Source organism: Phalacrocorax aristotelis, chromosome 10 (assembly GCF_949628215.1).
Source record: "Phalacrocorax aristotelis chromosome 10, bGulAri2.1, whole genome shotgun sequence".
NCBI lineage: Eukaryota > Metazoa > Chordata > Aves > Suliformes > Phalacrocoracidae > Phalacrocorax > Phalacrocorax aristotelis.
The window spans coordinates 3,400,371-3,426,403 of record NC_134285.1 but is presented as its reverse complement, the minus strand read 5'-3'; the positions used below and the strand labels follow the sequence as shown (position 1 = coordinate 3,426,403).

Genomic DNA, 26,033 nt, shown 5'->3' with positions numbered 1-26,033 from the left:
GACTGCCGAGGGCAGTGGGATGGAGGTGGGTGTTGCGCGGGTAGTGGGATGGAGGTGGGGACTGCAGAGGGTGGCAGGACAGAGCTGGGGACCTGCAGCAGCTTCTCACCAGCTGGGTACCCCCTTGCTCGCTGCCAGCAGCCGAGGGAGGGGCCGTATCCATGTTGGTGGTTCCCTGCCACGTAGTCGTGCCCAGGCGTTGCTCCGTGCACCTGCCCCGGGAGGAGGGATGGTATGGTGGTGCAGCCCAGGTGCCTGTGGTGTGGGCAGGGCAGGCTGCATTGGCCCCGTGTGGCACGGCAGCGATGGCAGACCCATGTGTGGACCATGCCAGTGCCATGGGGGGCTCCTGCGAGACGATTCTCCCTGCGTGGCTCGGGCTCTGCTGATGCTCTTTCCCACTGATCCCACGCTCATGTCACCCCGTAGACTCCTCCTGGCTATGTGCCTCCTCTCCTCCATCCCTCTGCTCTCCCTGCAGCTCCAGGGCAGCCTCCCTCTGTGCTGGGGTGTCTCTGGCCCAGAAATCAATGCAGCAAGGAGGCCAAAGCCATCAGATCACGGCTGATACCTCCTCTGCTACAAATGTGGCAGGTAGGGACCAGGCTGGGGAGCAGACCAGGGTGCCATAGGGTGCCAGCCATGGGGCTCTCCTGGTCCTGGAGGCAGCCAGTGTGTTCAGTGTAGCAACTTCTGCTGATGCTGGGGTTCCCCCAGGTGCTGCGGAGCTGGATCCTACTGCTGCTCCTTCCCTGGGTCTCCCCAAATACCCCCTGTGAGAGGGTGGAGCTGGTGCTGCCCCTGCCTGCACGGATCCTGCCACTGCCTGCAGGTGATCCGCGTGGGGCAGCAAGTTCCCACCACCGCTGCTTAAACTTTGATGAACCTGCAGCTGCAGGAATCCAGCCCTGGCATTAACATTTGATGCAGTCACCCTACGCCTGGGCACGTGTGTGTACAAACACGTTACCGGCACTGCCATGGGGCACACGTGTGGCACATGCAAACCCCCTCACCAGCTGCGTGTGGGCACGTGTAGCAGCCTGCCCGCACGTGCAGCCAGCATGGCATGGCATGGGGGGTACCCCCGCGGGCTGCTGGCTCTTCTCTGCTTCCCCCTCGGGCTGTGGGATTTGGTCTGGTGTTGGGTTCCTCCTCTGTGATGCTCCCCTTGGCCGTGCTCCCAGTGCCAGGGCGGCACATGCCTTGGGCTTAGCAAAATTATCTCCTTTCTCAGTGCCGCGATTTGGCTTTATGGGGTCAAACGGGTCCCTGGGCTTGATCCTCCTCTGTGCTGCCCAGAGGAAGAGGCTGATTTCCCAGGGGGGAGAGCACAGGGAGCCTTGAGGCATGGGGAGGTGGCAGGGTCCGGTTCTGGGGCGGTGATGGTGCTCTGTGCTGTCCCCCGAGGGACTGCTCCCTGCCATGGGGGCCCTTTCCTGCTGCTTCAGAAAAGTCTCGGGGCCGGAGCAGCACATCCCTTACATTATTCATGCTGCCACGAGCCCCAGTGGTTGGGTTACAGCCGGAGCCCAGCCGCCGGCACCACGCTGCCTAACTCGCGGGGTGCCGCAGCAGGCAGGAGGCAGCTCCGCCGGGCTGCGCCGGGGCTTCCGTCCCCCCGCCCCAGCGCCATGCCAAGCGGGCGGCCACCGGCGGCCGAGGGAGCCACACACGGGCACGTGCCTCGCCGAAACCAGGCGCAGGTAAATACCCCCCCGGGACGGGCTGTGGGGTCGGGAGCCGGACAGTGTGCCAGCAGCTGCCTCGTGCCGGTGCGGGGCGTCATCTCCCAGGGCCCTGCCGGGGCCAGAGCATGAGCGCCCGTCACCGCCGGGATGGTTGGCAAGAAGGGGGACCCCAAAAAGGATGCGGAGGCCAAAGGCAAGGGGGGCAAAGGGAAAGGGAAAGATGGCAAGAAGGGCAAGAAGGAGGTGCCCAGCGAGCCAGAGGAGACCTCGGACGTGGAGCTGCTGAAGGCAGAGGAGAATGAGGAGACGGAGGTGGTGGAGGAAGAGGACAAGGAGGAGGCGGCTGTGGAGGAGCCCAAGAAGGGGAAGGGGAAGGAGAGGAAGGGGGTGCTCAAGGGGGTGGTGGCAGTGAAGAAGCCAGGCCGGGGGAAAAAGGCGCAGCTGGAGCCGGAGGAGGAGGAGGGCGAGAGCAATGCCACGCCGGCCAAGAAGAACTTGAAAGGTACCTCCAAGCTGGTGATGGGGCTGGCGGCCGACAACACCAAGAAGAAGAAAGGGGCCAAGGGTGCAGAGGCCAAGGGCCAACCCAAAGCATCCATGGAGCCCAGCCCAGCCGAGGAGGAGGAGGCGGCGGAGCCGAAGGCCCGGGCGAAGCGGAGCCTCCGCAGCACCTCAAAGCTCTTCCTGGGCTTCAAGAAGCTTGGGTTGCGACGGCCCAAGAAGGGGCAGTTCAAGAACACATCCCGCTTCTTCTGGGGGCTGCAGAAGCACAGCACCAAGAGGAAGAAGAAGAAGAAGAACAAGGCGGTGCTCAAGTCCACCTCCAACCTGATGGTTCGCTTCAAGCGCGTGGGCAAGAAGAGGAAGGAGGCGGCCAGCAGCTCCCCGCCAGCGAAGCCATCCTTCCTGCTGCTGCGGCGGGGCGGGCAGGCAGCCGAGGACGGTGCATCCCTCTTCCGCCGGCGCCCGGAAAGGAAATTCAAGCCACGGGCGCAGGTGCTGAGCAAGGCAGCCACCGCCACAGGCTGGCTGGCCAGGAAGGTGCTCTCGCGGCGCGGGCGGCTGGCGGGGGGCGGCCGGGCGGCCGACACGGCCTGGCTCTCCCGTATCGGTGCCAGGAAGCTGCCATTCCCTGCAGAAGACGAGATCCTCAGGCACCGGGCCAACATGAAGCGGATCCCCGGTGGCAGCGGGCTGTCAGCCCCCAGCGCTGCACGGCATGGCCAGGAGAGGCTCGGCAGCACGGTGAGGCATCCGTCCCGGCGGCGCTCCCAGCATGCGCCTGCGGAGCTGCCAGCGCCACGCTATGGATGGGCTGAGGAGGAGGATGGAGCCTACAGCCACCGGCATGGCTATGCCAAGGAGCAGGATGGAGCCTACGGCTCTCACTGTGGCTACACCAAGGAGGAGGATGGAGCCTATGGCCCCTGGCGTGGCTACACCGAGGAGGAGGATGGAGCCTACGGCCCCCGGCAGGGCTATGTTGAGGAGGAGGAAGGCTACGTCCAAACCCCAGCCTACCCAGCGGGGTATGGCTTCAAGGGCACAGTGCCGACCCCCTACGCTGACTCCCCCGGCTATGAAGCAGAGGAGGAGTATGGCTTCTACGGTGGGTTTTGGGAGGAGGGTGACCCACCGGGGCACCCCTACGGCTACACGGAGCTCGAGGATGAGGGACCATTTGGTGGTGTGTCCCCCCATACCCTCTACGACCCTTACAGCAGTGACCCAGAGTACAGCGAGGAGGTGGCGGGGCCCTTTGGCTACAGGGGGGATCCTTATGAGGACTTTGGGGAGCCCCTTGCCAAGGGATACCTAGGGGATGAATACCCCAAGCATCGCATCCAGTACAGCGAGGGGGGCTGGGCACCGCATGCCCAGTCCTCCTGCAACCCTTACGCCCTGGGCCTGGAGGAGATCACTGAGGCTGAGGAGCCGGAGGAGTGGGAGGAAGAGGAGGAGGACAGGGACTACCCGTTCTCTATCCTTAGCGCCTCCTCGCTCCGGGGTATGCGGCAGACACTGTCCTCCAAGCTCTCCCTCAACAGGAAATTCAGGCTCTTCCCCCGGCCCCAGGTCAAGCTTTTTGGCAAGGACCGCCTGGATGTCCCCCTCCCGCCGTCCCCCCACTTGCCTACCACCCATGCTGAGGATGACTATGATGAGTACGAGCCACCACCACCACCGCCGGCAGCCCCCAGCCCCGCAGCTTCCCCGGGGCGCCATGTTTCAGCAGCGCGGGCATGCGGGAGCCCACTGGGGCAGTTCCTCCAGCGCTCCCTCTCACAGCCCCCCGGCCGCCCGGCTTGGGGTGGGGGGGCATTTCGTGACCCCCACACCCCCCAGCCCGCCTATAGATGTTCCAGCCGCAGGCTAGCAGGGATGGAGAGCACCAGCATGGTGGGCCAGGACCCCCCACCACGAGCATCTCTGGCCAGGCAGCCTTCCCCACCAGTGGGACCCTGGGGGCAGCCCCTGCCCCAAGAGCCGGGAGCTGCGCGGCGGCTGTCGCTCCGTAACCCCTTCGCCAAGCCCAGGCGCTCCTCATCACCGCCGCTGTCCCGGCAGCGCCCCAGCAGCGTGCAGGGCGAGGGGCCGCTGCGATCCCCCTCCTTCAGTGCCAGCCTCCGGCGGTTGGGCCCCAAGCCCCCCGCCCTGCCGCCGGCTGCCCCTCGCTCGCCAGGGCTGGTAGGGAGGCATTTGGGGATGCCTGTGGCAGGGTCAGGGAGACCCCTGTCCCCGCAGCAGTCGCGGCGGAGCAGCCCCCCTGGGCTGCCGCTCCCCCAGGCCTGGCCCAGGCTTCCTGAGCCCCCCACCAAGGCTGTGAAGCCATTGCAGAGGACCCCCTTCCTGTCACTGACCCCCCGCCCTGGCAGCCGCCGCCTTGGGCCCCCCAGCCCGTCCTGGGATGAGGAGCTGCCCCCCTGGCAGGGTGCTGTGCGGGGTCTCGCTGGGGTGCCCCCCGCCCCCAGCACAGCTCCTGGCACCCCCAAAACCTTCATCCAGCGTGTTGGGCAGCCCCTTGCTGGGATGGCCCCCCATTCCCCGCCAGCAAGGCTGTCTTCAGCTGAAGTGGGGGGCCGAAGCCCCTCCCCAGGGCGCTCTGTGGGGCAGTCCCTGGCATCATTGCTTGTGGGGAGCATGGCCCCTGCCAAAGCCCCTCCATCCCCACTGCCTGCCCGCCATCCCTCCTCCCACTCACCCTCCTTGCCCCGGCACCCATCCCGGAGGGACGGGAGCACCCGCAGATCACCGAGCCCACCGGCAGGACAGCGGGGCTGGGTTGACACCGGGCACCCTGTCCTCCCCTCCCCTCTCCGCGGTGACCGGAGCCCCTCGCCACAGCGTCGTGCTGCTTTCCCCGCACCCCGTGGCCGAGCACCCGGCTCGCCAGGCATTCCCCGCGGCAGTGCTCGCACCCCAGGGCCGGTGGAGGCCGTCGAGGGCGATGGGGCAGCCGGGGAGGAGGGCGCAGGGCGCTACGCGGTGGTGACGCCGCAGGTGCAGAGGTTGGGCTCCCTGCGGCGCGCGTCCCGCATGTACAAGCAGCACTGGTCCACGCAGCACGTCGTGCGGGTGCGGGAGATGCCCGACGCCTGGACGGCTGAGCAGGGCCTCCCCCGGCAGCCCACCCAGCGTGGCCGGCGGTGGGCGAGCCAGCGGGGAGCCGACATTGCCCGATACCTGAGCCAGCGCTCGCCGGCGGGCGGCTGGCGGGACAGGCACCCCTGGGCAGACGGGTACGTGGGCACCAAGCAGCCCTGGCGCAGCAAGGTAACGCCGGAGGGGAGCCTGCCGTGGGTGCTGGCGGTGGGATGGAGCCGGAGGGGCGAGCTGGTGGGGCGTGGGATGGGGTGGCGTGTTGAGATGGCTACCAGCTCACCAGGGATTGAAGCCACCAGTGCTGGGGGGTTTGCAGTGCTCAGGGTGGGGGGGAAGTGGCTACAGGTGCACTGGGTGCTGGTGGGGGTCCTGCCACGCGGAGAAAGCTGGAGGGGGATGGTCATCGCCCGTTGGGTGCCCCTCCCCCCCCCCCCGTGCATGGCCCCCTTGGGGACACCTGATTCTTGCGTATGGAAATGCTGAGACCCGATCTCCGGCCGGGACGAGCGCAGGTGGCACGCTGACCCGGCGGGTGTCCGCTTTCCTGCCCGCCGCCTGGCCGGCCGCCAGCAAGGGCTCCTGTGTGCCACCCACCCCGCGTCACCTCTGCGTGTGGCCGTGGGGCACGGCCGTGGGGAGCAGACCCCACAGCTCAGCCCCCACCACAGCCCCCTTCCATCATCTCCCCTGGATGTGCCGCCCTGCCCGAGGGCCTCTGTCGCCCGCGCCTTGCAGCCCCCGTGGGGGGTTGGGTGGAACGCAGGGTGTTGCGGTGGGGGGTGGCGCAGCCGCCTCCGCCTGTTCCTGCCTGCCTACAGTGCACGGGGCGGGGGGCTCCGGGACCAGCCTTTCCTGGGATGGTCCCCAAGGACACCTTGATGGCCTCGTGTCCCCATTTCTAGCGCCGCTGCTCTCCCGACATGTGATACTCTTGCCAGAGGACCCATTTTAGGGCCATGTGGTGCTTTCTTGGGGTCCCTGCAAAGGCTGGCTGCAGGATCCCCGGTTTGGGGTCACAAGCAGTGGTTTGGGGCAGTGGTGGTGACCGGGTGGGACACTGGAGGGGGTGGTGCGGCCCTGCCGTGATGGAGCCGGGCTGGGTTGCTCTGTGCAGATGCAGTCGCTGTGCAGCCTGCCCATCGTGCGGTACCAGGAGCCGCAGGAGGAGGATGGGCTGGAGGACATGACCCAGCTGGAGTGAGTGTCCCCATCCCTGCCACCCACCGTGACCCAGCACCGCAGGGGCCAACAGGGCTGCGACGCCCCCCCACGCCTGCCCCACAGCCCCCCCTGCTCCCCATCCCATCCCAACACGGGGTCTGCTCCAGCCTCCCAGGGCTGGGGATGCTGGGGACACACTCGGGGGCAGCAGACACCTCCTGCTGCCCTGCCACCTCCTAATGCAGCCTCTGCTCTGCGCCAGGGACCTCCAAGAAGCCACGGTGCTGAGCAACATCCGGACACGGTTTGAGCGCCAGCTCATCTATGTAAGTTTAGGGGTTTATGGCATCCCCCCGACACCCCAGGCGTGGGGTTCAGGGGGGTCATCGCTCTCTGAGCGCTCACAGACCCAAATCTTGCTCTTCTGCAGACCTACATTGGCAGCATCCTGGTCTCAGTGAACCCCTACCGGCTCTACAACATCTACGGGACAGAGCAGGTGCTGCAGTACGAAGGCAGAGCGCTGGGCGAGAACCCGCCGTGAGTACGGGGGTGTCCCCGAATGCCTGTGGGGAGAGGGGCACCCCTACCTGCCTTCAGCCACCCCTGGACCCTCAGCCTCGGGGTGCTGGAGCAGCTGTGTCCGTGCACGGAGGCGCAGAGGAGGCCCCTGTTCTGGGGCAACACTGCACCACAACCCCCACCTCTGCTTCCCCCCCCTCCCCAGGCACCTCTTTGCCATCGCAAACATCGCCTACTCCAAAGTGATGGATGCCAAACACAACCAGTGTATCATCATCAGGTGGGACATGGCTGTCCCCCAGCGTGGTCCCCCGGGATGGCCCCAGTCAGCGCTGCCCTAATTGCTGGTTGCCGGGATGCTGCCGCCAGCCCGGCCCGGCGGCCTGGGGCTGAGGAGTGCTTCTGGGGAGGGGGTGTTGGGTGCCTTTGGGATGGGTGCACCCCCTGGCCCCATGCTCGGCTGGTGACAGCCCTGGCTGTGTCCCCGCTCTGCATTTCAGTGGGGAGAGCGGCTCGGGGAAGACCGAAGCCACCAAGCTGATCCTGCGCTACCTGGCAGCCGTCAGCCAGAAACGCAGCACAGCCCCGCAGGTAGGGTGCTGCCCTGGGGACATCTTCGTCCCCATGTCCCACCTCCCCACGCTCTCCTCCACCCCCTGCTCATGGCTCTATCGCTCTCTCCTTGTCCCCACGCTTCCACCCGGACCACGGCAGATAGAGGTACTGGGAGGGACGAAAGCTGGGATGGTTCAAGGAGACTGAGCATGATGGTGGCATCTCTGCCATGTCACCCCAGCTGTGGGGGGACAGCTGGGATGGAAAGCCGGAGCTCGGTGCATACATATGCATGGGGTCTTTGCGCTCTCCTGCACCCTCATGCAACCCAGCCATGGTGAACACTTCAAATTTTGGCACCCAGGGGTGTCTTGCACAGGGCAGGAGGTGGCAGTGAGGGTGGTATGGGTGGCGGGATGACAAGGGGCGACCCATGGGAGCACAGCCCATAGCCGTGGCGGGTCAGGGTGGCCGGGCTGACCCTGCAGCTCTCCCCGTTGCCACAGCAGATCCTGGAGGCGACCCCCTTGCTGGAATCCTTCGGCAATGCCAAAACCGTGAGGAACGACAATTCCAGTAGGTTTGGGAAATTTGTGGAAATCTTTCTGGAGGAGTAAGTAATGCTGAGCAATGCCTGCGTGTATCTGGCCCCCACCCCCTGTGTGTGTCCCCTGGCCTGGGGCTGCCCAACCCAGCCCCCAGCCCTGCTGCCCCTCAGCTCTGGGGTGGGACACACATGGGGACAATTTTAGGGACAAACTTGGTGGGGGAAAGGTGATGTTGTCTGAAGACAGGCAGCGTTTGCTGTCCCTGGGGTAGGGGTAGGGATGCTGTGTCCTGGGCTGGTGCCCTGAGCACTCCTGGTCCTTGACACCCTGTCCCCACGGTCCGTCCCATCCTTGCTCAGCCCCACTGATCCCCATGGGGGGGGGTACCCCGTGTCACCCCGGGGTGCAGCAGCTCCAGCCCTCACTTGAGACTCTGGTGTGGGCACCTTTCTCTGCCCACCCATCCCTGGTGGGGAGCACCTGGGGACCCCCGCCATGTTCGGGGAGAGCACTGGGGCAGGGGTGAGCACCATGGTGGGGGGCACAGTCCCTGCTGTGATGAGGGTGCCAGCCGGGTGCCTGTTCTCGCCCCAACAGTGGCTTGATCTGCGGTGCCATAACCTCGCAGTACCTGCTGGAGAAGTCCCGTGTGGTCTTCCAGGTGGGTGGCAAGGGGGTCCCAGGCTCTGCCTCCCTAGGCCGCCCCCCTGCTTCCCCTGCCTCAGCTCGGTCCTCTGCTCCCCAGGCCAAGAGCGAGCGCAACTACCACATCTTCTACGAGATGCTGGCAGGGCTGCCTGCCCAGCAGCGGCAGCGCTACTGCCTGCAGGGCGCCGAGACCTACTACTACCTGAACCAGGTAGCATACCCTGTGCCTGACCTCCCCATGCTGCCCGCTTCTCAGGGGGCTGCCCGAGCCCGGGGTGCCGGTGGGTTCCTGGGTCCTCCTGGATTTGGCATGAGGATAGGGAGGGTGCTGAGGGCAGGGCATTCCCCCCACACCCTTGGGTGCTGCCCTCCGGGACCCGCTGATGGCACTGAGGGGGCTGTGCCAGGGTGGGAACTGCGAGATCCCCGGCAAGGACGATGCAGAGGATTTCCGTCGGCTGCTCAACACCATGGAGGTGCTGGGCTTCACCGTGGAGGAGCAGAACAGCATCTTCCGCGTCCTCTCCTCCGTCCTCCACCTGGGCAACGTCTACTTTGAAAAATACGAGGTACCTGAAGCAGAGACAAGCTGCACTCCTCAGGCCCAATTTGGGATGTGGCAGATGTGGGGGTCACCACATGCCACCGCCCACCGTGTCCTGCAGACTGACTGCCAGGAGGTCGCCACGGTGGTGAGCGCCACGGAGATCCGGACGGTGGCTGAGCTGCTGCAGGTGTCCCCCGAGGGCCTGCAGAAGGCCATCACCTTCAAGGTGACGGTGAGTGCGGGGAGGGGGCACAGGAAGGGAGGGGGGTCCCTGGGGACCACAGCTGGTGCTGCTAAAGCTCCATCATGCCATTGGTTTTGTGCGCCCCAACCAGGAAACTCTGCGGGAGAAAATTTTTACCCCTCTGACAGTCGAAAGCGCTGTGGATGCCAGGTAGAGGGAAGTGGGGGGCTGTGCTGAATGGGGGCATGGGGGGTGTCTGGCCCCCGGGGAGAGGGCAGGAGCTGAAATGCCAGGCTGGGAAAGGGGATGGCTGGGTCCCCCAGTGCAGATTAGTCTTTCCAGTGATTAAAATTGCAGCCCCAAGGGCTGCTCCGTGCATGACGTGGGACTGTGATGGATGCTGGCCATGGAGGCAGGGGTGCACGTCATGTTATGCTGTGCCATGCCATGCCGTGCTGTGCTGGAGATCCAGCACTGCACTCACCTACTCCCTCCCCAGGGATGCCATTGCCAAGACCCTCTACTCCCTGCTCTTCGGCTGGCTCACAGACCGCATCAACAAGCTGGTGTACCCACGGCAGGAGGCCCTGTCCATCGCCATCCTGGACATCTACGGCTTTGAGGTGAGCAGGATCCATCCTGGCTTCATGTCACTGGCCACCAGCCCCAGGGTTGTGGGGTCTCAGGTGCCATGGCCCCTTCTTCTCGCAGGACCTCAACTTCAACAGCTTTGAGCAACTGTGCATCAACTATGCCAACGAGTACCTGCAGTTCTTCTTCAACAAGATCGTCTTCCAGGAGGAGCAGGTGGGCCAGTGAGCGGTGCTGGGCTCTGCCCCCGTGTAAAACATCACCACGGGGCCGGGGGCACGGGGCTGACTGAGTGTCAGCCCCGCAGGAGGAGTACCTCCGGGAGCAGATTGAGTGGAAGGAGATCCCCTTCAGTGACAACCAACCCTGCATCGACCTCATCTCCCAGAAGCCCTATGGCATCCTCCGGATCCTCGATGACCAGAGCTGCTTCCCCCAGGTGAGGAGCTGCCCCGTGCCAGGGCAGTGACGATGGCAGTGCCAGGCGGTCACTGTGCCTAGGGTGTCACCATAGCCTGGGGCTGCTCCACTCCTGGGCTGTCCTGGATGATCTGGGAGACCCCTCAAGTTTCTGCAGACTGGACAAGCCCTGAGAGGTCCCAGGTCGGTGCCACTGGAGCAACTTCCCCCAGAGGACTGGCTTTTGCAGGAATTACTGAAAAACCCCTCCCAGCTACCCTATAGAAGAGAGAAGGGTGGTTGGACCCTCTTTGCCAAGGGGGTAACTGAGGCACAGAGCAGCAGGTGCCTGTGACCACACAGCTGCTCGCTGGCGGAGCTGCAAGCGGGGTCTGGCCAGTTGTTCAGGCAACCCAGTGCCTGTATCCCCAGGGCTGCCGAACTTCCCAAGCCGTGTCTCACCCCTGTGTCCGTCCCCAGGCCACTGACCACACGTTCCTCCAGAAGTGTCATTACCACCATGGGCTGAACCCACTGTACACCAAGCCGAAGATGCCGCTGCCCGAGTTCACCATCAAGCACTATGCAGGGAAGGTGACCTACCAGGTGCGCAGTGGCAGGGTGCCCAGCTTGGGGTTTTAAGGAGCGTTAACGGTGAGGTTTACCCTGCACTAGGGAGTGAGGGGAAGCCCAGGGGGTCTGGCTGGGGACTGGGAGAAGTCCCCTACCCACGATGTCTAGGCCTGGAACTCCTCGCCTCCCCCCACTGGGCTCCTCACTACAAGGTTTTGCTCTTTGCCAGGTTCACAAGTTTTTGGATAAAAACTATGACCAGGTCCGTCAGGACGTGCTGGATCTGTTCATCAGCAGCAGGACCAAGGTAGAGCCCTGCCTGGCCCTGGCTCTATGGTGCTGAGGGCCACAGGGCATGGATAGCCCCCTTCCATACACAGCACTTTCCCCGAGCATGTGCCCCCATCACCAGTGAAGCCCAGGGAGACTGGGAGCGGTGGATGCCTCCAGCTCCACCTGGTGCCTTCTTCCCATGGGGTCCTCTGGACTTTGACCCCTCCAGCATTGGCACAAATGGGCATGTGGGCTGCTTTTGCACTTTCCCATCCCCATCTGGGAAACCCAGTCACAAATAGGGGATGCGACTCGCTCAGGGCTGGGCCAAAAAGCAGTGACCGGGCTGGGAAGCAGAGCAAGGAGAGCTGCAACATCCCAGACACCTTCCTCTTCCCTAACCCTTCCTATCTCCCCAAGGTGGTGGCCAACCTCTTCTTCGGCCATGCCCAGGTGATGGCCCGGCAGAGGAGCCTGGTCAGGAGAAGCAGCACCAGGACACGGCGGTACAAGGCCCCCACCGTGGCTGCCCAGTTCCAGCAGTCGCTCCTGGACCTGGTGGAGAAGATGGAGAGGTCAGGGCAGGCAGGGTGGGCAGAGCAGGCGGGCCAGACAGCCAGGCCATGCCCACGCTGGGGGGAGCCGGGTGACAGCCAGAACCAAGCCCGAAGTGGCCAGGCTGGCTTTGTCCCCTGTCCCTGTGCCAACAGGGTCTCTCTGATGCAGGTGCAACCCCTTCTTCGTGCGTTGTCTCAAACCCAACAACAAGAAGGTGAGAGCTGGCCCAGGGCTTTCCTGCCCACGGTGATGCTGGTGCTGCCTGCCCTTGCCAGCATGGGGGGCAGTGGTGGGTGCATGGTGGGCAGGGGTCTACTTATGCAGCCGCCGAAGCTTCTCCCCATCTCCTCCCCAGGAACCAGGGCTTTTTGAGGCCGATGTGGTCAGCAGCCAGCTGCGGTACTCTGGAATCCTGGAGACCATCCGCATCCGCAAGGAGGGCTTCCCCATCCGCATCCCCTTCCCCATCTTCATCGACAGGTGCCTGGGGCTGTGGGTTGGGTATGGTGGTACCTGGCAAGGGGAGACTACAGAGCTTGTGGGTGTTTTGGGGTCAGCATTTGGCCTGGGGGTGGAGCTAGGAGCCCCCCACTTTGATGCTTTACCAGGCATGGTGCTCATCACGGCAGGGAGGGTCCATGCCGGTGTCCCGGTGGGGTCCCACACGGTGACAGTGTTGCGGGCTCACCCAGGTACCGCTGCCTCGTCGACATGTGGTCCAGCGTCATTCCCAACGGGGCCAACTGCGTGGAGATGCTGAGGAACCTCTGCCCTGTCAGCCCCAGCATGTACTACATCGGCGTCAGCAAGGTACTGTCCTGGGCAGGGGGCTTGGCTCTGGTGATGCCCTGGGGGAGCGTGGCCAAGGCAGGGGGCTCACAGCATCATCCCCACCCCCCAGCTCTTCCTGAAGGAGCAGCTGTACCAGGCGCTGGAGAGCAAGCGAGCCCGTGCCCATCACCTGGCCGCGCTCACGCTCCAGCGCTACGCTCACACCTTCTTCATCAAGAGGCGTTTCCGCTCCCTCCGCCGAAAGATCGTCCTCCTGCAGAGCCGGGCACGGGGCTACCTGGCCAGGTGGGTGTCCGGGGGGGGTGGCGGGTGAGCACTGGTGGGTGGCAGAGGGTGATGGGTGTCCTCCCACAGACAGCGGTACCGGCGCATGCGGCACACGCTCATCAAGTTCAGGTCGCTGGTGCATATCTACGTGAACCGCCGGCGGTACCTTAAGGTGAGGTGGGGGCTGACACAACCCAGGGGGTCCTGGGCACCTGCTCCCACCCTGATGCATGCTTGGTGGTGGGTCTGGAGAGGGCACAGTGGCACCCCCAGGCACCATCCCCAGCACCTCCTCCATGCCCCATGGGGCATAGGCAGTGCCTCTTGGGGGTGAAAGCCTGTCAATGCTGGGGGGGCAATGGCACCCCAGGGGGGTCCTGCTGCCTCTGGGTCTCCCTCCCTCCTGGTGGAGGCTCAGTGTGGCTACTCTTTTTGCAGAGAAAGGAGGATGCCCGCCAGCAGGCAGAGGAGGAGAGGGAGAGGATGAAGCAGGTAACAGGGTGCACTGGGAGGGAATGCACGTGTGATGCATGTGCAGCTGGTGTTGCTGTGCCCTTGTCCCTACCGTTTGCTGCCCCATCCCCATGCTGCTGGCTGGGGTACCCATGGGTCCTGGGGTGGGGAGCAGTGTGATAAGCAGGTGCATCCCTGTGCTGCACTGGCAGGAGCTGACGAGGAGGGAGGTGGTGGATGTCACCCACCTGGAGATCCCGGCCGAGCTGATGGGGCTGCTGGAGGCTGCCGCAGGTGAGTGGGTCTCGCACCTCCGCTGGCACCGCTCCCAGCCCCTCGTCCCCATCCCTGCGGCTGTGCCATAGCTGCCTGTTGTGCCGTAGCTGCCCGGGAGGTTAATGCCGGCTGTGTGGTCCTGGTGCCGCCACCAACGCTGCAGCCTGACTCCCAGCTCACCCTCCCACTTGACATCAACGACTACCCCATGGCCAAGTACGTGCGGGGCCACTTCCAGGTAAGGTGGGCGCCGCGGCCCGGTGGCAGGGACCCTGCCCCGATGGGCAGCCAGCTTTTGGGGGGTCCTCGGCACCCCAGTCATGGCTGAGTTAGGTTTGAGGTCCCCACGGCGGCTCTGCCCAACGGCTCCCCTCACCGTCCCACCGGGCTCTGCCCTGGCTTCGGCCGCAGGGATGCCGTGGGGTGTGAGAGGGGCCAGACCCAGGGCAGCTGCAGTTCTGTGGGGAGCTGGTGGTGGCCTCCCTCCCTCCCTGTGGGTTCCTGTCGTCTCCAGAAGCCGGGGGGACCCCGCTGAGATTATCGGAGAGAGACCAGCCGAGCCCTCCTGGACGCCCGACGCGGGGCGGATCCGGAAACGCTGGGGGCGGGAGACCAGGTCGCTTTGCTCCCAGGACCCCATCCCCAGTCACTTTGCCCCCTTCCTCCTCCTTGCCCCTATTTCTGCCATGTGTTTCCCAGTCCCCAGCATCCCAAATGACAGTGCCAGGGCCCTGCTCTCAGTCTCACCGAGGTGCCGGCATCTCTGGTGCTGCCAGCACAGCCTGAATCCTTCCTTGTTCTGCTGCTGGGAGGCTGCTGGCCCCATCCTGCACCCCAGCCCCTTCGCAGCCCTGTAGCCCCCATCCAGCCTCAACGCCATGCTCAGCACTGTGGTCCTGGCCCCTCCTGGCCTGAGGCTGTCCTTGGGGCCCGGGTAGCCACGGGTGCGGGTGTCACCGCAGGAGCCGGCGTTTGGGATGCTGACGGCCCCGCTGGCAGCCCCCCTCACCCGGCTGGACGAGGAGCTGTGCCATGAGGCGCTCAGCCTCTTCCAGCTGGTAGGTGGGACAGCACGGGATCCGGCACCGCGGTCCCCTGCCTGCTCCCTGCCCGGGGCTGGAGGGAGGACCTCGCTGTCCCTGTGGCAGATCCTGAGGTTCATGGGAGACCCGGGGCTAGGCGGCCTGCAGGAGACCCTCTTCGGCAACTACATTGTACAGAAGGGGCTGTCGGCGCCGGGGCTGCGGGACGAGCTCCTGGCACAAGCCGCCAACCAAGTCTGGCGTAACACCAACGTCAACAACGAGGAGCGGGGCTGGCTGCTGCTGGCCGCCTGCCTCAGCGCCTTCCCGCCCTCCGCTGCCTTCGACAAGTACCTGCTCAAGTGAGCTCTGGCTGCGGACAGGGACGGGGACTGGGGCTGGCTGGGACCCCTGGGTCGCCTGGCACGCGTGCCCGGGGACACTGCTGGGTCTCTCCAGCGCCCCTCCAGGCCAGCTTGGCACATGTGCCTGCGATGCTACCCAGGTCCCTCTGGGGATGTTCTGTGGTCCCTCCATGGTCCCCGGGGCCAGCGTGGCAGCTTGCCCAGGGATTATGCTCAGGTCCCTCCAGAATCCCTCTGGCCAGCCTGGCACACGTGCCCAGGATGCTGCCCAAATCCCTCCAGGGGTGCTCTTAGTCCCTCTGTGGTCCCCTAGGCCAGCCTGGCACACATGCCTGGGGATGCTGCTCCTCCTGCAGCACCCTCTTTTGCCCGCAGGTTCGTCTCTGACTACGCCTTTGCCGGCTACAAGCCAGTGTGCCAGCGCAAGCTGATGCATGCCATGGCACGGTCGCAGCTGGGCACTGCGGCTTCCCGCACCTACCCGCCCTCACTGCTGGAGTGGACGGCGAACCGGCAGCAAGCCAGCATGGCGCTCAACCTCCACTGCTTCAACGGTGCGGGACGGTGCGGGTCCAGGGGCACAGCGGCAGTGAGGGTCGGTGCCGGCTTGGCCCCCCTGTCACCGTCACGGGCAGGACCTGCTTACTGCCTGTCCCTCCCCAGGCGACAAGTTTTCCTGCCCTGTCCACTCCTGGAGCACAGGCGAAGACCTGGCAGGGGATGTCCTGAAGCACAGGTACCTGCTGGCTTCACGCCCCCCCCACCCAGCGGGGCAGGCACGGGGGCACAGCATCATCCCAGGGCCATTTTGGGTGAGCCCAGGCTCTGGAGGCTGGGATGCCCAGCTCATGGGCAGGGTGTCTCCCCGGAGCTGGGGCACTGCTGGCAGCCCGTGCTCGTCCCCAGTGTCCTGCTGTCAGCAGGGGGCTGGTGGAGGGCTGGCGTGGCTGGTCTGTGGCCATGAAGGCGGGTGCCCAGTGGGCTGAACTGGCTGGCCACGACTATGTCTTGGACCTCATCTCTGACCTCGAGCTGCTCCGGGGCTTTCCCAAGCAGAAGTCTTGCTTCCTCGTCGCATGGGAGGGGGCTGAGACCTGTGGCGGGGGCAGCCATGCGTAAGTACTTGGGCAGGGACGGGTCCCTCATCGTGGGGCTGGTGGGGAAATGCCGGCACTGGGCTGGATGGGTGCTGGCAGAGGTGTGGGTTGAGCCCCAGGAGGGCTGTGGCACCCAGCGGATGTGGGATGAGCATGTCCTCTCTTTCTGCAGGGTGCTGGGACACAGCTTGGATTTGGATGAAGTGCCTCCTCCCCCGGCCGTGAAAGCCCCCACGCTGCCGTCCATGGAGGCGTACCCCCCACATGGTAGGGCATCATTCCCCCCAGCCCCCCGGCGCTGCTGGCAGGGCTGTGCCAGTGAACCCTGCCGTGCCGGTGAAGCTCTGCCATGCCAGTGAAGCCCTGCTGCCACCGGCTCATCCCTCCTCAGACAGAGGAGATGGGGACTTTGGGGAGCCACGTAGCCAGAAGGGTCTGGACCGGTACCTGGACAGCCTCTTCGACCCTGTGCTCTCCTACGGCAATGGGGTAGGAGCAGTGTCCCCCTGCCCAAGGGACTCCAGCATTTTGGGGGTGCAGGTGGCTTGGCCTCCATCCCCTGATGCCTGCCCCCCAGGAGCTGGAGAAGCCCGCTGCCATCTTGCAGAGGATGAAAGGAGGAGGTGGCGTGGGACGGGGGGACAGCGGCGGTGATGCTGAGCGGAGCGGACCCTCCATGCCTGCGGAGACACGTCAGCCGAGGGGTAAATGCCCCGAGCACTCCTGCATCCCGACCCAGCTCCCTGCCTCAGTTTCCCTACCTGATCCCTGATCCCTGGGGTGGGGGACATCCCTGCACCCAGTGCCCCACAGCCCTGGTACGGGGCTGCGGGTTGCCCCGGCTGAGCTCTCCTCCTTTGCTGTTGTAGGTGCAGAACCAGCCCCGTCCCCGCAGCGCTGGGCAGATGCGAACCAGCCACCTGGGCCCCCGGTCAGTGGGACAGGGCCAGGGGGGCTGGGGTAAACTGAGCCCTGTCCGGCCTCTGCTGTGGGGCACCTCTCCTGGGCAGAGCCCCAGGAATGGGGGCAGCTGGAGGGTGCCAGGTCCTCATGGCCCTGTGTCCCTTGCAGGGCAGAGCAGCAGAGGGGATGCCAGCCCGTGCCCCCCAGCCCCGGCCCTACTTGCAGAAAGCCAGTAAGGGGTCCCAGTGCAACGGGGTGGTACTGGGGGCTCATGGCATCAAGCCTGGTCCCCCTGACCCACATGCTTGGCCCTGTAGCACCCATGGGCCAGCAGTGGCCAGGGGAGCTGGTGCAGCATTCCCGGCTCAACTCAGAGCACTTCCCACGGCCCACGCACGACATCCGCAACATCATCCGGCAGTGCCAGCCGGCTCCACGCGGCTCTCAGCCTCCCAGGTACCCACCCGAGTCCCCGGCCAAGCCGTGGGCTTCTGCCTGCAGGTGCGCGTGCCTGCCCTGATGCCGGAGTGCAGGCGATGCCAGGGTGCAGGTGGTGCTGGGGGTGGAGGCGATGCCAGGGTGCAGGTGGTGCTGGGGGTGCAGGTGGTGCTGGGGGTGCAGGTGATGCCGGGGTGCAGGTGACGCCAGGGTGCAGGTGGTGCTGGGGTGCAGGTGGTGCTGGGGTGCAGGTGACGCCAGGGTGCAGGTGGTGCTGGGGGTGCAGGTGATGCCGGGGTGCAGGTGACGCCAGGGTGCAGGTGGTGCTGGGGGTGCAGGTGATGCCGGGGTGCAGGTGACGCCAGGGTGCAGGTGGTGCTGGGGGTGCAGGTGATGCCGGGGTGCAGGTGACGCCAGGGTGCAGGTGACGCCAGGGTGCAGGCAATGTGGGATGCTGTCTCTGCAGGAAGCTCTTTGGGAAGAAGCCGGACCCCCATGAGGAAGCCATGCAGATCCTGAAGGAGCAGCTCTCAGCAGCCCAGGTGCCGGCAGCTGCGGTAGGGATGCGGCTGCCCCCATGCCCCCTGTACCAGGCTGGGGGAGCCACCGGCCTCGACCACAGCCTGCTGTCTGCTTTACAGGAGCCCAAGGAGACGGTGGCCACGGTGAAGCCTGTCAGCAGCAGCAGGTACCAGATGCGAGCACCCACAGGGCGTCCAGCGGCCACCCGACCTGCAGGTATCGCAGGGCAGAGCCGTGGCACTGGGGGGGCCAGGGCAGAGTGGGGCACCTCGTTCTCCCCGGTGGCACCGGGTGATGCCTGATACAGCCAGGTCCGGGTCTGGCTCTGCAGTATCCTCATGGGATAACTGCTCTGCCTGGCTTAACCCTCCCTGCCCTCAGTTTCCCCGGGTGGAGAGGGGCTCTTGGTGGCCCCCCTCGAGACGTGCAGGACTTTCCATCCCTTTGCAGTATCTGTCTCACGGGAGCTCCCATCTGAGGCACAGCAGGTCCAGACCCAGCTGCACCGGAGCTGCAGCGAGGACTTCTACACCTACCAACACGTGCCCTGGAAAATATACATCCGCAAGGAGGTGCCGGGAGGGAGGACGGGGACAGGCTGGTGTCAAAGCGCTGCGGGGATAAAGGGTGCTTTTTGCAGAGCCCAAGGCCCTGCAGGGTGGGCGATGCCACCGATGCATGTTGGTATCCCTCCTGACAGGTTTTCTACCCCAACGACAGCATCAACCACCCGCTGCTACTTGACCTCATCTTCCGGCAGGTGAGACACCGAGCTGGACCCAAAGCTCCCCGGGGGTCCCCTGGGAGCTGGGGTATCCCCCCACTGGGGTGATGGTTTACTCATCCCACCATGGCCATCCCATCTTCCCCTGCTGAGCTGCTGCAGAGGAGCAGGGGGTGTCCCCATCAGCTGCCCCAAGCCAGGTCAGGGGCCAGGCAGGGCAGAGGGCCTGGAGGGCACACCGCTCCCCCTGCACAGCCCTGCTGCTCCTCACCCCCTTCCCCAGATCTTCAACGACACGCTCTCTGACACCTGCATCCGGATCAGCCAGGAGGAACGGCTCCGCTTGAAAGCCCTCTTTGGTAACCCTCGCCCACACCCCCTATGTCCTGCTGCTCCTGGGTTGGGGGTCCCAAACCTGGGGGTCTCATATCCAGCTGCTCCAGTGCCCATCCTCACTTTCTGGGCTTCTCCAAGCCACAACCAGCTCTGCTTAAAGCCAGGGGGGTTTTGCCTCCAAACCCAACGAGCTCCCTGTGATTTAGTGCTCCACAAAGTCATGAGTTATGTCAGGTCTCACCCAGACTCGCTGCCTAAGAGGGTGCCCTGGCAGGGTGGATCTGTCTTGCCATCATGGTCTTGCCTGGCTGGGGAAATGCATGAGCTTCCCCCCTCTCACATTGAACCCTGTGTCCAGATCCTCCCCAGAGAGGGAGGATGCTCACCGGGGGATATTTCTCCCCGCAGCGGAAAATAAGCTGGACTCCTTCAGCCCTGTGGCCACTGAGAGCGTCAAGAGGGAGATCATCGCCGCAGCCCGGGATGGCTGCGAGGTGTATTTCTCACGCCTCTTCCCCGCCACGGTGAGGGTCCGGACATGGGGCAGGTTGGTGTGGGGGGTACCACAGCCCCGTGCCCCCGGCTGAGGCAGCGTCCCGGCCCACAGGGCAGCGTTGGGACAGGTGTGCAGATCCTGGCCGTGTCCCATGCTGGCGTCAAGCTGCTGCGGCTGGTGAAGGGCACCAACGTCCCTGGGGAGCAGCTGCGGGTGCTGCGGACGTACAGGTAGGGGCGAGGAGCCCAGGAGGTTGGGGTGGGAGGGGTGCTGTTGGTGCCGGGTGTTTCAGCCTCCCCTCGCCCTGCCCCAGCTACGCCGATGTGCTGTTCGTGACCACCCCATCCAGGAACATGCTGGAGTTCAACCTGCGCAATGAGAAGCTCATCCTCTTCTCCCCCAAAGCCCCCCAGGTCAAGGCCATGGTGGACCACTTCATCACAGAGCTCAGGAAGGTGGGGGGTGCCCAGGGGCCAGGGGGGCAGCTGGGAGCATGTCCTGGGGGCTGGACGCTGCCTGTGTGCCCACATTTGGGGGGCCAGGGTGGGCAGTGGAGGGTACCCTGCAAATGGCACCATGCCTGGGGTGAAGGGGGATTGAGAGGGGGGTCATCCTGGGGTGGTCCTGCAGCTGTGGGTGCTTGAAGCCCCTGTGCTGAGTGGGATGTGGGTGTGCATGCGTGTGCATGCATGTGCATGAGTGTGCATGCGTGTGCCTGTGTGCACAGGCTGTGCCAGCCCCCAACCACTCTGCCCAGGACTCCCTGTACGTGGTGGCTGTGAGGAACTACAGCCCGGAGGACAGGGGCCAGCTCAGCTTCCACAAAGGGGATATCATCCAACTGCAGCCGCTGGAGCGCCCTGAGACAGGTGAGCGGCCCCCCCACAAGCCCGTGCCAAAATGCCCTCGATGGGGGTCATGAGGGTGGCAGGACTGATGGCTTCTCCAGCCCTGGAGGTGGCCGTGCCCTGGCCTTGCATCCTGTGAGACCCTGTGTCCCCATGATATCCCTGCAGACCACTACTATGGCTGTGTGGTCCGCAAGAAGGTGATGTACCTGGAGGAGCTGAAGACGGGCACCCAGGATTTTGGTGGGTGCCATGCTGTCCCTGTGTGTGTCCCTGGTACATGTACAGCTGCCCTGGGCCGTGTCCCCTCCTGGGACTGTGGCATGGGGCAGGACCCTGCCTCTGTCACCCCCCAGCAGGATGGTTTGGGAGGCTCTTTTGAGCATCAACCCAATGCGGGGGGATGCTTCTCTGTGTTCCCACTCTGGGTGGCACTGGGTGCTGCTCCATGTCCCTGCAAGTGGCTTTGTGGCCTCTGGTCTGTGCCTTTACCTCGAGCAATACCAAACCGCCGCTGTTTACAGCCAAAACCCATGGCCAGTCCCTCTGGAAAGGTTTTGGGGTGCAGGGGGCTGGAGGGAACAGGCAGAGGCTTTTTGGGGGTGACCCCTGGGGCTGCCAGCCCAGGGCCATCCCCACCATCTGCCTGGCGCAGGGTGGAAGTTCGGGGCCATCCATGGCAGGTCAGGGCTCTTCCCCGCCGAGTACGTCCAGCCCGTTGCGGCCCCTGACTTCGTCCATTTGCCGGCGGAGAGGAAGGAGGAGCCCAGGGACAAGCAGGGCAAGGTGGCAGCTTCGGCAGCTGTGGCCGTGGCCGTAGCCTCCACCGCTGTGGCCCAGGAGCTGGACCGGAAAACCGAGGTGGGTGCTGGTCTGGGACCGTCACCGTCATGGTGCCAGCTGTGCCCAGCGCCCACTGCCCCACTCCACAGGCATCCCCCACCAGCACCGCCTTTGCAGAGGGTCCAGATGGAGACGGCGGTGAGCGGCTCGGGGCCAGTGTGGGGACCTGCCCCATGCTGGCCTTCGCTCGACAGTATTTCCGCGTGGCACGGCGTGGGACCACGTGAGTGCCCCCAGTGGTGGGATGGGGACACCCCAGAGCAGGGACACCTGTGCCCACCCGCTCCTTCATCCCTCTCCCAGGGACTCCTGTGAGACAAAGACCAAGAGGGATGTACCTGATGTGCTGGAGATGCTGACGTTCACCAAGGTACAGGGAAGCAGGGTGCCTTGGGGTGCCCCTGCACTGATGTCACCTGCGGGTCCCCCGAGGTCCTGGTGTGCTTGGGAGCTCCCCAAATGCCACCCCAACCTCCATCCCATCCCTCCGGCTGCTCTCGGGAGCTGACCTTCTCCCCCTCCAGACCCCCATCCAGGAGTCGCTCATCGAATTCGTGGATGATGGCATTAGCAAACTGGCTGTGGAAGCTTTCCAAGGTAGGTGAGGTGCACAAGGGCCCTGTCCCCCTGCCCCACTGCCATCCCCAGCCCCATCGCTGGGGAAGGTTGGGGGCAGGACAAGGGTGGGCATATGGGGTGTCCTGGGGTGGGGTTTAACTCCTCTGGTTCCACTGCCCCACATGCACGAGGTGCCGCCCATACCCAGGGGAGCATGTCCCAGGGAAGAGACGAGGTGAGCTGTGTCACCATTTGGCTTTGTCGTCCCCAGCTGTGATGAAGTTCATGGGTGACCACCCTCTGAGGGGGCAGACGGAGCTGGACGCCATCTGCACCATCCTCAAGGTAAATCCCCCGCCGGCGTGCCGAGGCCTTGGGGTGACGCCTGGGCAGGAGGGTGGCAGCTGGGGACGTCCCCAGCCGCAAAGCGAGCCATGCCTGTCCCCCAGCTGTGCACGGAGCACGAGGTCCTGCGGGACGAGGTGTACTGCCAGATCATCAAGCAGGTCACCAACAACACCAGCTCCAAGCCGTGAGTCCCTGCACCCATGCTGTCCTCCCTGGCTGGGACAGCAGAGGCTGGCACTGGGGAAACTTGTGTCCCTGGCCAGGCTGAGCTGCTCCAATGTGGGGGGAGACCTGGGGACCCCACTCTCGCAGCAGGCTGCGCTGCTCCTCGGGGCAGTGGGTGCCGTTGCAGCTGCTGTGGGCACCCTTGCCCTCCCTGGGGGCTAAGCCCCAGCTCTCCCCGGCAGGGACAGCTGCCAGAAGGGCTGGAGGCTGCTCTACATCCTCGCCGCCTACTACAAGTGCTCAGAGGTGCTCAGGCCCTTCCTCCTGGCCTTCCTGCAGGATGCTAGCAGGCACCCGGAGCTGCCTTTCCAGGGTAGGGGCTGTGACTGCCCCAGGGTGCTGGGTGCATGGTGGGGAAGGACACCCGCGGGTGTGACAGGGCTCTGGAAGTGCTCTAACAGAGCCAACATCATGGCTCAGCCCCGTCATTCAACCTGGACCCGTCCCCGCCAGGCATCGCCAAAGCCTGCGAGCAAAACCTGCGGAAAACCCTGCAGTTCGGCGGCCGCAGCCTCTTCCCCAGCGGCATGGAGCTCAGGGCCATGGTGGTGAGGCTGGGTGCTCATGGATGCCCGTGGGGTGCAAAGCAGGGCTGATGCCAGCTTGAGATCCACCCCCCTGGAGGTTCTGGACAGCCCCCCCCATGTGCATGGGATCCTCCCCAGACACTGGCCCGGAGCTGAGCTGATGGCCTCTTGCTGGTGTGGGGACCACAGTCCTTTTTGGGGTCAGCTCTCCAGACACACCACTTTGGGGAGGTGCCCTGGGCTTTCAGGGGTCCCCAGCAGGGACACAGCTTTGTGCACATGGGGCACGATGGCTCACCTGGTTAGGTTGGGCAAAATACAGGATGATCCCCTTAGGATGGCCCCCGTAGAACAGCTTGGGAATTTGGGGTGTCCTTTGGGGGTCTTGCTGTACAAAGGGCCCCCCTGCACCCCAGCATGTCCTCCTCACACAGGCTGGACGCAGTGCCAAGCGCCAGCTCTTCCTCCTGCCCGGCGGCATCGAGAAGCACCTCAAGATCAAGACGTGCTCGGTGAGTCAGAGGGGGCAAGAGGCTTGGCACACCCCGGGGCTTGTGGTGACACCCCAGTTGTGGGTGCCCTGAGGGTGCGGATGCAGGGGTCTGCACCCCTTGGCTGTCCCCGAGCTGGGGGACTTTGTTCTCTGGGAAAGGGAGATCCCTTCCCCGAGAGCCGCATGGGATGAGCCTCAATGCAGGACCCGTCGGTGGTGGCAGGGGGGACGTGGCAGCGTCTCAGCTGCCTGTCCCCATGCCCAGGTGGCTCTGGACGTGATCGAGGAGCTGTGCTGTGAGATGGGGCTGCAGCACCCGGAGGCTTTTGACGAGTACATCCTCTTCGTGGTGACCGACAGAGGTGAGGGGCTGGTGAGGATGGGACGGGCGTACCGCCGGTGGGTGCCACGCGTGGCGGCCGCGCTCAGGCTCCCGGCGGGGCGCAGGGCAGTGCGTGCGGCCGCTGACCCGCCGGGAGTACGTCCTGGACGTGGCTGCCGAGACGGAGCGCCGGGATGCTGGCTACACCTTCTGGTGCCGCCGCGTGGTCTGGAGCCAGCCCCTCAAGTTCGACAATGAGCTCTACGTCACTGTCCACTACAACCAGGTTGGGCCACCTCACCAGGTTCCCCCGGGGTCACCTTTGTGTGTCTCCTCCCCGAGCACCCCCTGTCCCCGAGCTGTGTCCCTGTGCTCTGTCCCCCCAAGGTGCTCCCCGACTACCTCAAGGGGCTGTTCACCATCCTGCCACCCGCGAAGCCGGGAGAGCAGCACTTCCCGCATGTGGCCAAGCTGGCTGCCCTCCAGCACCAAGCCAAGGACCGCCACCACCTCCCCACCACGTATGGCCAGGGTGGGGCGTCCGGGGGGGGGGGGGGGGGGCATGCAAACCATGGGGTGCGGGACCTGCTGGCCAGCGTCGGCCCTGATGTGTGGCTCCCCACAGGCGGGAGGTGCAGGACTACATCGCCCCACAGCTCTTCTGCCTGCTGAAGGCCCAATCCTGGCTCCACATGGTGACCCAGCACATGCAGCAAGCCCAGGCGCTCAGCGCCCACCAGGCCAGGGCACAGTTCCTGGGTGAGCAGGTGCAGGATGGGCACGGGGAGGTGATGCTAACAACGACGCAATGCTTATGGGGAGGTGATGCTGCTGGGGGTGCAATGCTAACAAGGACACAATGCTAATGAGGATGCAATGCTGCTGGAGATGCAAGGCTGCTGGGGATGCAATGCTAAGGAAGGTGTGATGCTGCTGGGTGGCTCCCCTGCAGGGAGGCTGGGACAAGCAGACCACGGCCCTGCGTGGAGCGTGGGGTGCTGCGTGGCCAGCAGGATGACACACAACGGGGACAGGACCGCAGGCAGGGCAGGGCAGGGCAGCTGCTCCCAGGCCCCCATGCTCAGCCACCCACTTTCCCAGCAGGATGCAACAGGTCCCCTTGGGTGCTCCTGAGTCCAGTCCTGCTCCCAGTCTAGAGCCTGAAGTGGTGCAAGGCTCTGGGAGCCAACCCGGCTCCTGCCAGGCATGGGGCTGGCTGGGACCCTTGGAAGAGCCCTGTGGGTGTGAGGGGGTGGCAGCGGGCACTAAGACCCCCTCCTCCACGTCACAGGGCTGCTGAGCGCCTACCCCATGTTTGGCTCATCCTTCTTCTACATCCAGAGCTGCAGCAACAACGCCATTGTCTCGCCCTGCATCCTGGCTGTCAACCAGAACGGCCTCAACTTCCTCAGCAAAGAGACCCACGTAGGTGGGGGGGTGGCTGTAGGGGGCACGGGGTCCCGTGGGCTCCACCCGGCTCCCCTGCTCCTGCTGTGGGGGCAGAGGCAGGCAGCGAGGTGTCATGGCAGGTCAGGGGGGTGACATCCCCCTCCGATGGGGGCAAGGTCCCCTGGTTTGCCTGCCCTGTGCAGGAAGGGGGCTGCATCACTGGCATTCTCCATCCTACTCCCATCCATACCCGCTCCGGTCCTCGGTCCCCTTGGTGGGGTCCCCAGGGCATGCGGGCCACCCCCCACCCTGTCCCTCCAGGAGACCGTTGCCAAGTTCTCGCTGAAGGAGATCCAGTCGACGCGGACGCGGCGGCCGACAGCCGGATCCAGCTACCCCTACGTGGAGATCACGTTGGGCGACCTCCTGGCGCAGGGCATCACCCAGCTGCAGCTGGAACAGGTAGGGGACACTCGGGGGTCCCAGGGTGGCCCTGCCGGGGCTCCCGCGGTGGTGGCACAGCCACTGATGGCACGTCCGCCCTCGGCAGGGCCTGGAGCTGTGCTGCGTGGTGGCGGCACACATGGAGCGGCTGCTGGGTGCCCGGGAGAAGAGGCTGACGCTGCCGCCCAGCGAGATCACCCTGCTCTGAGCCCGCCGCAGACCCTCGCCACGGACCCCCGCTGTGGGGGACAGGGGACACATCGATCCCGGCGTGTCCCCAACCTGGCTGGGGGCTACCACGGCCACCGTTCCCCCTGCGCCGCTCACACCTCGCTGTTGTTCTTGGGGGTTTTATACACGCCTGTGAGCTTGGCCCGATCCGGCTGTGATGGCTTTGTGCTGCGGTCGCTGCAGTGGGGGGGGGGGGGGCTGACGCCCCCTGTGCCTCAGTTTCCCCGTGTCCCAGTTCCCCCATCCCCACGTCCCAGACTC

At 65.2% G+C, this 26,033-nt stretch overlaps 1 protein-coding gene across 1 annotated transcript; it reads left to right on the top strand.

The window, feature by feature from the left end:
• Positions 1-1,838: 1,838 nt before the first annotated feature.
• Positions 1,839-25,913, top strand: MYO15A (myosin XVA). The gene is made up of 63 exons (XM_075104738.1): positions 1,839-5,465; positions 6,409-6,491; positions 6,718-6,781; positions 6,886-6,995; positions 7,183-7,257; positions 7,478-7,568; positions 8,042-8,145; positions 8,678-8,741; positions 8,826-8,939; positions 9,136-9,297; positions 9,394-9,507; positions 9,611-9,669; positions 9,959-10,082; positions 10,171-10,266; positions 10,358-10,489; positions 10,930-11,055; positions 11,252-11,329; positions 11,716-11,870; positions 12,022-12,067; positions 12,209-12,333; positions 12,546-12,663; positions 12,755-12,930; positions 13,000-13,084; positions 13,351-13,404; positions 13,578-13,659; positions 13,749-13,879; positions 14,604-14,699; positions 14,790-15,025; positions 15,404-15,582; positions 15,692-15,764; positions 15,952-16,143; positions 16,298-16,392; positions 16,523-16,614; positions 16,703-16,829; positions 16,995-17,056; positions 17,197-17,260; positions 17,346-17,484; positions 17,933-18,023; positions 18,108-18,204; positions 18,439-18,560; positions 18,689-18,748; positions 18,996-19,071; positions 19,457-19,572; positions 19,656-19,774; positions 19,858-19,999; positions 20,302-20,413; positions 20,561-20,635; positions 21,048-21,253; positions 21,325-21,458; positions 21,539-21,605; positions 21,760-21,832; positions 22,065-22,138; positions 22,243-22,325; positions 22,549-22,679; positions 22,820-22,914; positions 23,328-23,405; positions 23,652-23,748; positions 23,834-23,994; positions 24,096-24,229; positions 24,334-24,467; positions 25,000-25,133; positions 25,419-25,559; positions 25,648-25,913. The coding sequence occupies exons 1-63, from the start codon at positions 1,839-1,841 to the stop codon at positions 25,747-25,749; spliced, it is 10,404 nt and encodes a 3,467-aa protein (XP_074960839.1). The 3' UTR covers positions 25,750-25,913.
• Positions 25,914-26,033: the final 120 nt, after the last annotated feature.

What these genes read in the sequence shown, in the direction of transcription:
- MYO15A (XM_075104738.1), top strand. Translation starts at nt 1,839, where the DNA reads ATGGTTGGCAAGAAGGGGGACCCCAAAAAGGATGCGGAGGCCAAAGGC. An exon ending in TCAAACCCAACAACAAGAAG is followed by an intron (nt 12,068 to 12,208) that starts GTGAGAGCTGGC and finishes TCTCCTCCCCAG; the next exon opens with GAACCAGGGCTTTTTGAGGC. An exon ending in GCACGGGGCTACCTGGCCAG is followed by an intron (nt 12,931 to 12,999) that starts GTGGGTGTCCGG and finishes GTCCTCCCACAG; the next exon opens with ACAGCGGTACCGGCGCATGC.